At 37.2% G+C, this 14646-nt stretch overlaps 1 protein-coding gene across 10 annotated transcripts in view; it reads left to right on the top strand.

Moving 5' to 3' along the window:
• The window catches only part of REV1 (REV1 DNA directed polymerase), a 116500-nt gene that overhangs the window by 65119 nt on the left and 36735 nt on the right, over window positions 1-14646 (top strand). For all 10 annotated transcript variants that reach the window (XM_066377570.1, XM_066377569.1, XM_066377567.1 and 7 more), the window contains 4 exons: window positions 5168-5320; window positions 8845-9551; window positions 12120-12227; window positions 13509-13625. In XM_066377570.1, the coding sequence (XP_066233667.1) occupies window positions 5168-5320; window positions 8845-9551; window positions 12120-12227; window positions 13509-13625 (1085 nt within the window). The remainder of the gene's footprint in view (window positions 1-5167; window positions 5321-8844; window positions 9552-12119; window positions 12228-13508; window positions 13626-14646) is intronic.

Genomic DNA, 14646 nt, shown 5'->3' with positions numbered 1-14646 from the left:
ATTGTAGAGGCATACCATATAAGAAATAGCTGTTGTTTTTTAAATTTTTTCTTTTAAAAACATTAGCAAATATTTAAAAATTTCAAGAAGTCAAAAGGGCATTTTTTTAAAAAGTGCATTTGACTTCCAGAAAGTCAAATGTGCTTCATAGATTAAGGGTTTTTTAAACCTTCAGGGATTGTTGAAGGCCCATCCCTAGAACATCCCATTGATTCCATGTGCCATGTCCTCATGATCTAGCTTACTGTTCATTCATTATATAGTCAGTGAGCTGTGTCTCCTTAAAAAGGAAGTGTGAAGTTTTCAGTGAAGAAGTTAGGATCATTCCAGAGTCAGTTGTATGTTGTTGCGTAAGATATTGCAGTACTATTTTTATGCTAGACCTTGAGTTTTGATCTGGGGATATTGAGTTTGGCTTTGGAGGGTATGGGGTAGCTCCATGGACTGACAGTAGGAGAGTAGAAGTAAAAAGGGCTGTTACTAGTAGGACTGGAATTGTTGAGAAAATAGTGGTTGTCATGACAACTCTTTTCTTTATACTTACTCCTTGCCCCGAATGCAGCTACAGAGGTAATGCAATAGAAAAAGTAACTGGCAGTTGTAAGTTATAAAATTCACTTTTAGGCTCTGGCTGGTGGCTCGGTGGATAGAGCATTGGTCCAGTATATGGACATCCTAGGTTCAATTCCCTGTTACGGCACACACAAGTGACCATCTGCTTCTCGCCCCTCTCCCTCTCACAGCCAGTGGCTCAATTGGTTTGAGTGTGGCTCCCAGGGCTGAGGATAGCTCTGTTGGAGCGCATCAGGTTCAGACACTAAAAATAGCTCAGAACTGGAGCACTGGTCCAAGATGGGGTTGCCAGATGGATCCTGGTCGGGCTGCATGGGCTAGTCTGCTTCACTATCTCCCCTTCTCTCACCTATAAATAAACAAGTGAATAAATAAAATAATTCACTTTAATGGATTTTATTTTAGTATCATTTGTTTTTGAAATACAGTGACTTTGGATATCATGATTGTATAGCTTCATTTTATATATAAGGAAGCATATATAAGGTTAACTGTTTGCCTAAGAATAGCAGTATTCAGAGTCCAGGTTTTCTGACTCCTGTTTGGGTCTGCTCTTTGGCAAGCTTAATTAAGGTTGTTACAGGTGAATTGCCCCACATGGAAATGAATCAGTCTGGGCATATATCTTAATACAGAAAATAAATGCTCAGTGTCTACTGTGTTATAGGATGGACTTCTTTTGATTAAAGCACATTACTGATCTCTTTCACACTCTTAATCCTAATCTCAGAGGTTTTTATTTTATTTTATTTTTATTTTTTTGTACTTGTTATAGGATGGACTTCTTTTGATTAAAGCACATTACTGATCTCTTTCACACTCTTAATCCTAATCTTCTCAGAGATTTGTATTTTATTTATTTTTATTTTTATTTTTTTGTACTTTTCTGAAGCTGGAAATGGGGAGGCAGTCAGACAACTCCCGCATGCACCCGACCAGGATCCACCTGGCACGCCCATCTGGGGTGTCGCTCTGTCCTGACCAGAGCCACTCTAGTGCCTGGGGCAGAGGCCAAGGAGCCATCCCCAGCACCCGGGCCATCTTTTGCTCCAATGGAGCTTCGGCTGCGGAAGGGGAAGAGAGAGACAGAGAGGAAGGAGAGGGGGAGGGGTGAAGAAGCAGATGGGCGCCTCTCCTGTGTGCCCTGGCCGGAATCGAACACAGGACTTCCGTACGCCAGGCTGACGCTCATACACTGAGCCAACCGGCCAGGGCCCTTCTTAGAGGTTTTAATAAGATTTTATTAAACTTAAATTTTTTAACATTTAAAAAATTTTAAACATTTATATATTAGCTATTTAATGGATGATACATGATATTCTCTTCTATAATTAGCTTTTCGGGGGGGGGATTGTTTTTTTTGTGTGACAGAGACGGGGGGGGGGACAAGACAGACAGGAAGGGAGAGAGATGAGAAGCATTAATTCTTCGTTGTGGCACCTTAGTTCATTGATTGATTTCTCATATGTGCCTTGACTGGGGGGCTACAGCAGAGCAAGCGACCACTTGCTCAAACCAGATGAGCCTGCACTCAAGCTGGTGGCCTTGGGGTCTCGAACCTGGGTCCTCCACATCCCAGTCCGACACTATCCACTGCACCACCGCCTGGTCAGGCTAGCTTTTCTGTTTTTAATTTGAGCAGTTTAAAAAACAACTACCACTTTCTAAGTGTCTGGGGTGATTGCTTTGATAAGAATTCCCTGGTATCTGTGCCATGAAACCTAAGTTGGTTTATGTATGCATGATTGTAGGGCCACAGCTGCTGGTCAGGCTTGATTTTGTTGTATCTTAATTTCTGTCAAATTTTCCGAAATCTGGTTGTAACTATCAGTGTACATTCATTGTCAGTTGATAGAAATAAGAAATGATTTAGAGAACTGTTAGATAGATAAAAGTTTTGTTTTAGAGGTAACTTGAGTGGGATTGGGATATAGGGAAAGCAAGAATTACGTTAGAGAAGATGAATATTTCACTTGGCAGTTACTGTGTGCCTGACCCATTGTATAGAATGTAAACTCTTTCATATACATTAGAATAAGATTTGCAGTGTAAAGTATATGGAAAGCTCAGTATATCAGGAAATCATCTTTTGGTAAAGTGAAGCTCCTTTGGTTTTGAAGTTTGGACTTTGGTATTTGGCTTTTTAAATTTTTTTTGTAAGAAGGATAGTGGAAAATGTAGATGGATACAGTTCCTTAGTACTTAGGGTAAGCAGTGAAATTAAAAACTATTAGAAATTAAATCCCTGAGAGATTTTTTTAAAGTATACTTTCAGATAATGTTTCTGTTCATATATCTAGATGATTATATAGTAAGTGGATAAACTGGGAATAATTAGAGTATACAACTGATCATGGTTTGGGCTTCAAAAGAATTTCTTGTCAGACATTTGTATTGTTTATTGGGCTTTAATTTTTTTTTCTAGGTGTCTCTGAGGGTGTCTGATTTGAGACCTGAAGTATTTGAATTGGCTCTCTTACTTTGTATCAGTCTCCATGGACTTAGTCATATAAGACTAAATTCTGGGTGACATGGCTCTTGTTAGGAGCAAGATGAGATTTTACACCATGTTTGTGATCAGTGTTGACCTTAGAGATCACTTTAAAGACTGCCTCACTGCAGCGCTGTCAGTAGGTGGGAGAAGCAAGTGTATATCATTACTGTGTTGTCCTGTGTTCACAGTTGACTCAGTATTTTAAGTTGTTTTTTTATTAGCCGATTCAGTCATTTCTTACTTTTTTTTGTGTGTGTGTGTGTGGCAGAACAGAGAGAGTCAGAGAGAGGGGCAGATAGGGGACAAACAGGAAGGGAGAGAAATGAGAAGTATCAGTTCTTCATTGTAGCTCCTTAGTTGTTCATTGATTGCTTTCTCATACGTGCCTTGACCACGGGCCTTCAGCAGACCGAGTGACCCCTTGCTCGAGCCAGCGACTTTGGGCTCAAGCTGGTGAACCTTGCTCAAACCAGATGAGCCTGCGCTCAAGCTGGCAACCTCGGTGTCTCGAACCTGGTTTTTCCACTTCCCAGTACAATACTCTATCCACTGCGCCACCGCTTGGTCAGGCCATTTCTTACATTTTTAAAAAATGTTTTGCAGAATGCCCTTTGACAAAGTTAAATGTTAAAACTGTTCGCTTTATGACAATAAGAAAAGTATCTACATTCCATTACTTACTAATCATTTCCCTAAATAATTAAAATGTCCTTCTTAGTATACATTTTAGGTTTAAAGCTAGAGATATGTTTAGAAATATTTCCTTATACTTAACGAAGCCTGTTTTATAATTTGGATGTTAGTGGCCCTGGCCGGCTGGCTCAGTGGATAGAGCGTCAGCCTGGTGTGTGGACATCCTGGGTTGGATTTCTGGTCAAGGCACACGTGAGAAGTGACCATCTGCTTCTCTCCCCCTTGCTCTCTCCCATCTCTCTCTCTTCCCCTCTCATGGCCAGTGGCTCGGTTGGTTCAAGCCTCAGCCCCAGACTGGGGTTGCCGAGTGAATTCCAGTGGGGGCACATGAGAGATTTTGTCTCTCTATCCCCTCCTCTCACTTGAAAAAATAAAAGTAGATGTTAGCATAAGTATATTGGTTGGCTATTTTAAATTTTAAGTTGAAAATACTTTAAATGGTATAGTAACCATATATAACTCAATTTATTAGAAAGCAAAAATCAGTTTAAGATATCTTAATCAAATTAGTTGTAGTTCTGAAGTACAAAGGACTAGATGTTTGAGTGTGTCAGTTAATGGGCCTGTAGCACCTAGTGTTACAATACTGATTGTGTCTGATGCACAGTCAGCATTTGGAATAGGGTATATATGATGATAGCTTCTGCCCTCACAGAGTTCATGTCCTCAAGTGGCCTTGTCACCTATCACCTTACACACATTAAAATAGTATAAATTATATATTACTCTTAAGTTGAGGTTCTTTATTTCATCCCATTTACTTCAGCTTTTCACATTTAATAGACAACATGAGTTGTGGAAATTGCAGATCCTCATCCAGTTGATTCTGGGAAGACTTAATATGTGAGGTGGAATTTGAGACGGTCTAAATGTGCAGTTATTTGAGGGGAAATTGTGGTTGGTACTAAAGATAAAAATATTAACTAGTCCAACTTCATGCTGTGGTTTTTCTCATCCTACTCTAGTTCTTTTCTTATGTAGAATTGTTGGCCACTAATTTTTAAAATCTCAGCTGTGTGTCTTTTCATGGGCAGAATGTCATTCTTCAGAGTGTAAGTAAGTTTATATTGTATTAGGACCACTAAAGCAGAGGAAAAAGGACTGAAGTAGGAACAATGGCTTGTTGGTGACATATTCCCATCTATAAGAACATTGATCTTTTTTTTTTAAGATTTTATTGATTTTTAGAGAGAAGGAGGGATGGAGAGAGAGAGAAATACTAACTCATAGTTGCTTTACTTTAGTTGTTTATTGATTGATCCTCAGTTTCGAACTGGTAACCTCAGTGTTCCAGGTTCATGCTCTATCCATTGTGCCACCATAGGTCAGGCAAGGACATTGATTTTTCATGAAGCTCATTTCCCCCAAGTATTGAACTCTTCAACTGGTGTTACTTTTTTGTTGCAGCATCAAAGCTGGGCGACTCCTGTCCTACGTTCCCTATCAGCTATACAGCAAGCAGTCCACTGTGCAGAAAGGTCTCAGCTTCAATCCTGTATGCAAACCTGAGGACCCGGTGCCCGGTCCAAGCAGTAGAGCCAAGCAGCTCAACAACGGGGTGTAAGTTTGTCTGGAGTGGTAATTCTGCAAAGATGTAGTATTTAGCTGTGGGTGTGGTTCCTGGTCCCTGAAGATAGAAACAGTTGTATAGCCTGGCCGTTCATCTGTGTTAAACATGCTGAAATAGGTGTGTGTATGTCTTAAAAAATTATTTTTATTATGAAAGTTTGATAAATAAGTGTAAAATGAGAAGGTTTTTCAGTTTTAAATTTGCATGTTAAACTAATGGATCTTAAATTACAAATAAAAATTTCCATGGATTTTTCTGAAAGTAATATTTTTCACACAAGAAATTTGCTATAGAATGTTTTGTCAAACACTGAATGAACTGTGCCAGCTATACTTTCATGTGGTATGCACCAAAAGACAGTTAACAGAAATGTTAACATTTCCAGGTTATTTTTGAAAAATTCCAAATTCAGAACAGTTCCAGATATGTAAATGTTTTATATCAATGAAAATTTAGTTGGTGACTCTAAATGTTACAGAGGTAGAGGTGAATCTAGAGTTTATTTGATGTGACTGATTTTTTAATTGCAATAATCCTGGGAAAGTTGGTTTCACAGTTAATTGGTGATTACCTTAACTTGTATATCAGGGGGTTCATTATCATCATCAGCCTTCTCCTTATTTATTAAATTGCTTGCTTTGGGAGTAGGATATATCTTCTGCAAAAGACCACGAGTCTAACCTGGGAGGATTCAGTATCATTACCTTCTGTAGTTTTTGTTCTTGTTTTTTCTTCTTTAACTTGAATTCATTTATAAGCACAATCAGATGTTTTCACATTACCTAAAACTTTGAATTTTTTTGTACTATGAAGGTAGAAAAAATAAGTAATACCAGAAAACCTCTGCAAATACTCCATATTTTTTTTCTTACCCACAGTAATAAAAGTAGAAAATAGATACAGTAGTTCCCCCTCATCCACAGGGGATTAAGTTCCACAAACCCCAGTGGATGGATGCCTGAAACCACAGATAGTACCAAATTCTTTCTACATTATGTTTTTTCTATGCACACGCACCTGTGATAAAGTTTAATTTATAAATTAGGCATAGTAGGAGATATAATAAAATAGAACAGTTATAGCAATATACTGTAATAAAAGTTAAATAAATAAGGAGTCTCTCTGTCTCTAAAATACTTATTGTACTGTATTCAGCCTTCTCCTAATGTGAGATAATAAAATACCTCAGTAATGAGGCTACTTAGGTGTGCAATTTTAATCTTATGAATTGTTAACTTCTGGAATTTTCCATCTAATATTTTCAGACCACAGCTGATTTGCAGATTAACTGAAACTGTGGAAACTGAAATGCAGATAAGGGAGGACTACTGTGTGTGTTTACCAATGATACATTTCCAGTACAGCTACTTTGTCAATATCCACTCGTATAGACCGGAAAAACTAAGAGAATGTATATTTGCAGTGTGTTTTCTTGCAAGTATATGCATTTCTATTGTGTATGTTGCTAGTAAACATGTAAAGAATCTTTATACTTGTGACACGGAAGAAAGCTGTCTTTCCTAACTTATTTTACTTGCTTACAGTGTGATCTTTATTTTTCAGTATATTTAATACATTTTACAAATTTCTTTGAAGTTCTTTTATGTGACTTTTGCACCCTTGCTTTCTCTTATCTCAAGGGCCAGACTTTCTCTGACATTTAACAAATTAGGTTTTCTTTCCTTCCTCCTTTAATTATTTTAGTTGGTCATCTTTTTCCCTTTCATTGGCCTGGTCGTCTGTGAGGATTGGATCTACTCAGATATGGCTGTCATATTCCATGAGATGGTCAGCCACAGCAAAGCCAACCCAGAAATGAGTGATAATGGTTCTGGCCAGTGCCTCAGTGGATAGAGCATCAGCCTGGTGTATGGACATCCCGGGTTAGATCCCCGGACAGGGCACACAAGAGAAGCGACCATCTGCTTCTCCCCCCCCCCTTCTTCTCCTCCTTCTCTGTCTCTTCCTCTCCCACAGCTAGTGGCTTGATTGGTTCATGTGTGGCCCTGGGCACTAAGGACAGCTTCTTTGGAGTGCATCAGCCTTGGGTGCTAAAAACAGCTGGGTACTCAAGCATTGGCCCCCAGGTGGGGTTGCCAGATAGATCCCTGTCGGGGCACATATGGGAGTCTGCCTCACTATCTCCTTGTCCTCTCACCTAAAAAAAGAAAAAGAAAGAAAGAAATGGGTGGTAATGTTTTGCATCTGACTCGTGTGACTTCTCTGTTTATTCAGATGTCATCACTGATATACCATGTAGGTATTAGATGAGTGACTTTAGATTAAACCTGGTAATACTGTGGTAATCTCACCTATGCCTTGGTATGATATATGACACCTCATCTGGAGGCTGAAATGTAATTTGATTACTGCTATGGATGTTTCTAAGAATGAATTTGCTCTGTAATACAGCTTTTTATTTTGGTCACTTAGGTGGTTTCATGAACACAAATGAATTTTGTCTTTATTGTTGAGCATTAACAAGCAAATATCTAGAGGAGCCAGGATGTGAATTTAGCATAACAACTGTGATAGGTCCTGCATTTATAAGCCTGTCATAGGTCCAGATTGCCTTGGACCACCTTGGCATCTAAATATGCTTCTCTTAGAATGAAATGCTATTTCCCTTGTTAACGGACAAATGTCCTTATTTTTCTATGTACAAATTTTACTGAGTTACACACATTGACCTAGCTCTTTCTTTTTATTCAGTTTTGCAACATTTGGCCCCATTAATGGATTAATGAATATGGTTTGTCAGTCTTGTCCTGAGTGACACTAACACTGGCCACAGTATTGTAGCAGTGTTGGGTTTAAGGTGCTGAAAAATGTTTTACATAGACTAAAATTAAAAGCAGGAATTAAGAACTCAGAGTTGCTTACCCATGTTCATATAGCATTAATTCAGCAAATATCTATTGACTCCCTGGTATGTGGCAGACACTGTGCTACAACTGGGTGTTTAGAGCTTATGGAGTCCAATGAATTTTCAGTGTGAAAAGTAATTGAAAAAAGTTTTGTAGATTTTTCTTAACCCTAAAAGGATCCCATTGTATATTTTCTTTGAGGGTGTCTGAAGCTTAAAAAAAACCTAAAAGGCTGTATTAGTTTTCCTAGTTATCTTGCTACTTAGGTTTAGCAAAGAATATCTTTTATGGAGAGAAAAAATATAAAATTTGTGGCTTAATTATTCAGTTTTTAAAGGGGGAAATATTGCCTGACCTGTGGTGGCTCAGTGGATCAAGTGTCAACCTGGAACCCTGAGGTCACCGGTTTGAAACAATGGGCTTGCCTGGTCAAGGCACATATGGGAGTTGATACTTCCTGCTCCTCCCCCCTTCTCTCTCTCTTCTCTCTCACTCTCCTTTCTAAAAATGAATAAATTCTTTAAAAGTATTTTTAAAAAATAAAGGGAAATATCAAAGTGTATATCATAAGATATGTTTAAATGAAAAATTGTTTTAGCTTGAAAGTCAAACTTTAATAATTTAAGAATAATTTTTTCCTGTTTTAGAAATCACATAGTTAAGAAGCTTGAGACAGAAAAAGAAGTCAAAGTCAATGGAATGAACAATTGTAATGAAGAAGATGCAAATAGTGACTTTAGTTTTGTGGAGCTAGAGCAGATCTTCCCAGGAAGGAAGCAGAATGGAACTCCGCATCATAGAGACAGCCCTGCCGTTTTTAATGGCCACACTCATAGCTCTAATGGTGCCTTAAAGACACAGGATTGCTGGGCGTCTGCGGTCAGCAGTGTTGCCAGCAGGCTTTCCGCAGACTCTGCCCAGGAGGAAGGGGAGTCCGAGACAAGCAGCACTGACTTCAGAGACTGTGGTATGCAACTGTTCCAGCAAAGCACCAGCAACACAGATGCTTTGCGGAGTCCACATAGAACAAATTCCTTCTCCATGTCATCTTTGCACACTAAGACTAAAATAAATGGTGCTCACCACTCCACTGTTCAGGGGCCTTCAAGCACAAAAAGCACTTCAGCACCTGCTCTTAGCACGGCAGCACCTTCAGTGCCATCCAGACCCTCAGACTGCAGTTTTATTTCAGACTTCTATTCTCGTTCAAGACTGCATCACATATCAATGTGGAAATGTGAGCTGACTGAGTTTGTCAATACCCTGCAAAGACAAAGTAGTGGTATCTTCCCAGGAAGGGAAAAGTTAAAAAAAATGAAAACAGGCAGGTCTGCACTTGTTGTAACTGACACAGGTAGATACTTATAAAATTGTTTTCTTAATAAATAGTCATGCTTGATCATTTTATTCTTAAGCTGTCATTGGTATTCTGATCAATATATTAAGCTCTCATAAGATAAAAGGCTTTGGGAGTATCAGGTTATGTAAGTTATAGTAAGTATAACAACATAGAAAGCTTTCTTTTTAAAATAATTTTTAAAAGATTTTATTTATTGATTTTAGAGAAAGAGAGAAAGGCGGGGGGAGGGAAGAACAGGAAGCACCAGCTCACAGTTGCTTCTCGTTTGTGCCTTGACTGGGCAAGCCTGGTGTCTTGAACTGGCATCCTCAGCATTCCAGGTTGACACCTTATCCAGTGTGACACCACAGGTCAGGGGAATGCTTTCTTATTTATTGAAATATTTTTATGAAATAGATTAAAGTATGACTAACTGAAACTTTTTAGGTAATTTAAACAGTAACAAGGTTCTCAACATTCATTCCTCGTGTAGGCCTTATGAGTTGTTGAGGTTTTGAGCTATGTAAAATATAACATGTATTATATTTAGCACTTAAACTCCTGTAAGAATGAATTGGTTTGTGAGAGTAACTTAATTTCTAAAAACTTGCATCATAATGATTTTTAAATAATTAAATAACTTTGACATGACTTTTAATTGTAGTGGTAAAACTTTTAGGGAGATAAAGTATTTTCACATATAAGTAGATTGGTTAATTGTATTTCCTTACAAATATATTTTCTATATCAAAAACAATAATAACCAACTATGTTTTCATACCAGTTATTGTAAATTAATACCTGTTTTGAGGTTTTAGTTGCTTTTTACAGATTATATATTTTCCCCCCAGGGGGAAGGATCTCTGAAAACATTTAATATTACCATTTAATTTATAGCTATGGAAACTGAGGTACAGAGAGAAGCTCATGGTTTTGTCCTAGAAAGTTACAGTCTCTCCATTTAGACTTTTTCTGTTATGTTCTGCTGCTTGATGCATTTTGTTATTTCTGAAATATTTCAGAATAATGTTACAGTTATTAGATTATCTTGATGTCATGTCTTGGCCTTGTAACCTAAAGGTCATTTAACGTTGGAAGCTTCAAGGAATTCTAATGAATGAGTTCCATGAATGGAAATAAAATGAAAAAATTTTATATTGTATGAAAGCATTCAGTAACCATTTGGTATATGCATTCTGTTTAAAGCCATTGTTTAAGGTGGTTTGCATTATGTTTATATAATATACTTTTACAGAGCAGAATTATGATTGTTAAGATTTATTTCATAAATCTTTTCTCAAGGTAATATAGAGGGTAGCAAGGAAATGCATGGCTTTGGAATTAGATATCATAGCCTGACCCAAATCCTGGCTCTGCTGCACTCCGGAAGCAGGACCATGGGCACGTCATTCTCCTGAGTCTCAGTTTCTTCTGTGCAGTGGAGTGGTAGTGCTTGTGCTCCCCTGGGGGCTGAGAGCTTAAGGAGAACAACATGAACAAGGCTCAGTACCTGGTACATAGAACTAGATAAATGCTTCCATGGTCACAATTTAGTAAATGGAGTAGTCTGAACCTTTTGGGCAGTAGATGTAAGTTTTTGGAAATCTATTATGTAGAGTAACCTTCAGTACTAGTATTCTTAAATCTAGCAGGGGAAAACTCCTTTATGAGATTGGAACTTCTTACAAGTTCAGGGTTCCTATTTCCAAGACTGTATCTGGAGGACTAGGGAAAAGGGTAGGAGGAAAGCTGTGGTTGTGGCTGGATTAATGTTAAAATAACCCCTGTGACTCTCCCTGAAGCTAAGGGTGATTAGAAACCATAGTCCTTAGGAGAGAACACCCACCTTTATCTCCTTAAAAGTGGTCTATACGCTTTAGAGCTGATTGTTAATAGTATTTAATGGTATGAGGAGAATTTACACAGATTTTTGCTTCTTGAACTATTTTTTAAGCATGTCTGTTTAGAACAACCATGGTGGCTCTGAAATCCGACTGCCTGGGGTTGATTGCCAGCTGGTCTCCCACTGGCTGGGTGACTTAAGCAAGTACTGTCTATAAAATGGGCATAATAAGATAGTACTAAACTTGTAGTGTTGAATTCTCATATATAAACCTCCTACAACAGTGGCTGCCATCTAGTGCCTTCTCAATAATAGTAGCCATTTTTATTGTTATTTTTGTCAAGGAATGTCTGTAGACTGTATGTGGTGTACTGTTTATCTGAAGTTACTTAGCTCCAGGTAACTATAAAAAACACCTTTATACATTTTTATAAAGTAGCACACAGAAATGTTAAAATAAGCATTTAGACAAACTTTTAATTTGAGACTTTATTAGAATACAGACTAGTAAAGAAACATGGTATTTTCGCAATTGATTTTAGGTGCTTGGAAGTTTAGTTTGTATCTGAATTACTTTTAGAGCTAAAGAAACTGAAATTTGCCTTTTCCTGAGGTAATAGAAATGATCTATAATAGATTCTATATTTTTAAGACTTGTAAGCATTTAATTTGTAAAATTAACTAGATTTGTTTTATATTAAAAATTAGTTTGGGTTTGAACATTCTCTTTTTCCTTCTAGGAAATGTGCCGGTACTGAGTTCACCCAGACATCAGAGCTGTATCATGCATGTTGATATGGATTGCTTCTTTGTATCAGTGGGTATAAGAAATAGACCAGATCTCAAAGGTCTGTATTCTTGTTTATATTTTCAGAAAATTGATAGACTGTTATAAGTATATATTCTAAGGGATCACAGAATCTTTTTAAGGGAATAGTTCTAATTTTCCTTGGCAAAATCCCTGCTTCCAAATTTTCTTCCCTATATCATGAAATTACAAAAGTTTTTCTCCCTATTAAACTCAGTTCTTTAGGGAAGCACTCATCTTCAGCTGAAGGCTGGGACTAGCATTGGGCATTTTCCATATTTTTATCTATATTTACTATTACTTTGTTAATGGGAATTTTATGGTAGCAGGTGTCTTTGAGACATGAGTCACTGTGCTTTCTCTTTTATTAAATTGAATGGGGTGACATTGGTTAATAGGATCATAAAGGTTTCAAAGTGCTTTCTCTTGAGTAACTATCCTGTACATAGTAAATGTTGCAATCTTTTTATTACAATTTTGTGTCACTGAATATCACTAAAGTATATTGTCATCTGTGCAATCTTTGTTTTAAGGGAATTTTAGATATTTGTGAGCTAATCAGCACTTTAAAAAATACTGACTTTGAACTTTTCAGTGGTTCTCTGAGAGATGCAACATTTTCTTTCGAGAGTCAGCTCCTCCCTTAAGAAGCACAGAGGCTGCTGGGGTTACCATAGGACTTTGTTTTTGTGCTGGGGTTACCATGAGTGACTTTTTGATCATTATTTACTTATTTTTGTTCTTACAGCAAATGCATCCAATAAAGTATATGTAAATTAATTATGCTGTTGCTTTAGAAGTTATAGTTGTCACTTACACAGGGAAGTGATACATGAAAAACTTTATAAATCTAAAATTGAGAACTGTATACTCAACATCTGATTATATAGTATCTTTTGCTATAAAACTAGATTAGTTTAGATACTACTCTACCTTTCTGACACCAGGAATGTTAAAAATCTAGATGAGTTAGTTCCTTCTCTCCTTACTCCTACAGTCTGAATCTAGGGTCCTGAGTTACCTGTTCTCTAACTGTAAGAAACCAAACAAAAACAATGGAAAGCTAGGTATAATATTGCTTTAAAGTTGAATAAATGCATCAAAATTGTCAATACTTTACTTTTTAGAGGGTGCTGAGAAACTTAAATGATTTGTGCATGGTGATTGGTAATCTTTAAAGATAATAGCTCCTTTGTAGATTAACACCCAAACGAACGCCTAAGAAAAAAGTCATTTTTTAAATCTTTCTTTACAGATGTTGTCAGTGTTGTTAACATTCCTCTACTTAGGTTTTAAAATAATTTTATTCTTTTCCTTATAGGAAAACCAGTGGCTGTTACAAGTAACAAGGGCACAGGAAGGGCACCCTTGCGTCTTGGAGCAAACCCCCAGTTGGAATGGCAGTATTACCAGAATAAAATCCTGAAAGGCAAAGCAGGTACAAATAATGAGCTCTTTGAAGTCATAGTGCGTCTGTTGAAGACTTCTGGATTTTTCTGTTGGTATTGTACAAATGAAAGCAGACTTTAAATAATTAGCTTTTTCATTAGGGTGTTCTCAGGTGTCAGTGGCATCTTAGAGCAGAATCTGAATGTAATAATACCAATAACTGGCTTATGGTTGTGCCTTGTTGACTTTCTTGATGACATTTACCTGGGATAGAGAGTGAAGAATATTTTAAAGTTGTGATTAGTTTACTGTGTATAAATTTAGATTGTGGATAAAAATCAGACATTCTTTAATGAAAGCCTCTAGACTCACAAGTTTGATGCTAGTTGTTTGATAACTGATAACTGTTTTGATAAAGATACTCAAGTTTATGCTGCTCAAGATTGGTATGAGGCAGTGGAACAATGACTGGAGGAACTTCAGTTTACTGGAGTAAGAGAAGAAATACCAGCAATCATACCCCTTATCTTCGTTGAGCCTATTTCATATGAGAACCCTTTCCTTACCTCTCTGACCTTAAAATTTTGGCTGTTAATAAAATAAAAATTATAAATATATATTAATCACAATACTGTATAGATTTTTATGTCTTTTTTCCCTAAGTAAATTCTCTGAGAAATTTGCTTAGAAATTCTTTTGATGTTGATCAGTTTTCTCATGGATGTCTCAAAGCCAGAATTTTAAAAAAAACTTAGTTTGTCAGAAAAATGTTAATCAGAAAGTAATCAGAAACAAGCTGTGCAGTAAAATGTCCCAGTTAGTTCGAGTCCCTACGCTTTCAGTTGTAAGATCTTGGGTTTGTTTTAGCAGTGATCTCAATGTAGTGAAGGCCAACAGAACACTAGTGGACGTTACTGAGGATGTTCTTGGCTCCGTGGTGGTGTTGGTTGTGACCATCTGTTTAAATGGAATGAGTGTAAGAGGAAATCGTTGTAAATCTGTCTTTATGCTTCATGTCTGTCTGCATTCTCCAGATTTCCTAAAACTTTTCTTGCTCTTTAAATCTTTAA

Source organism: Saccopteryx leptura, chromosome 3, assembly GCF_036850995.1.
Source record: "Saccopteryx leptura isolate mSacLep1 chromosome 3, mSacLep1_pri_phased_curated, whole genome shotgun sequence".
Lineage (NCBI taxonomy): Eukaryota > Metazoa > Chordata > Mammalia > Chiroptera > Emballonuridae > Saccopteryx > Saccopteryx leptura.
This window is presented reverse-complemented; position numbering and strand designations above follow the sequence as displayed.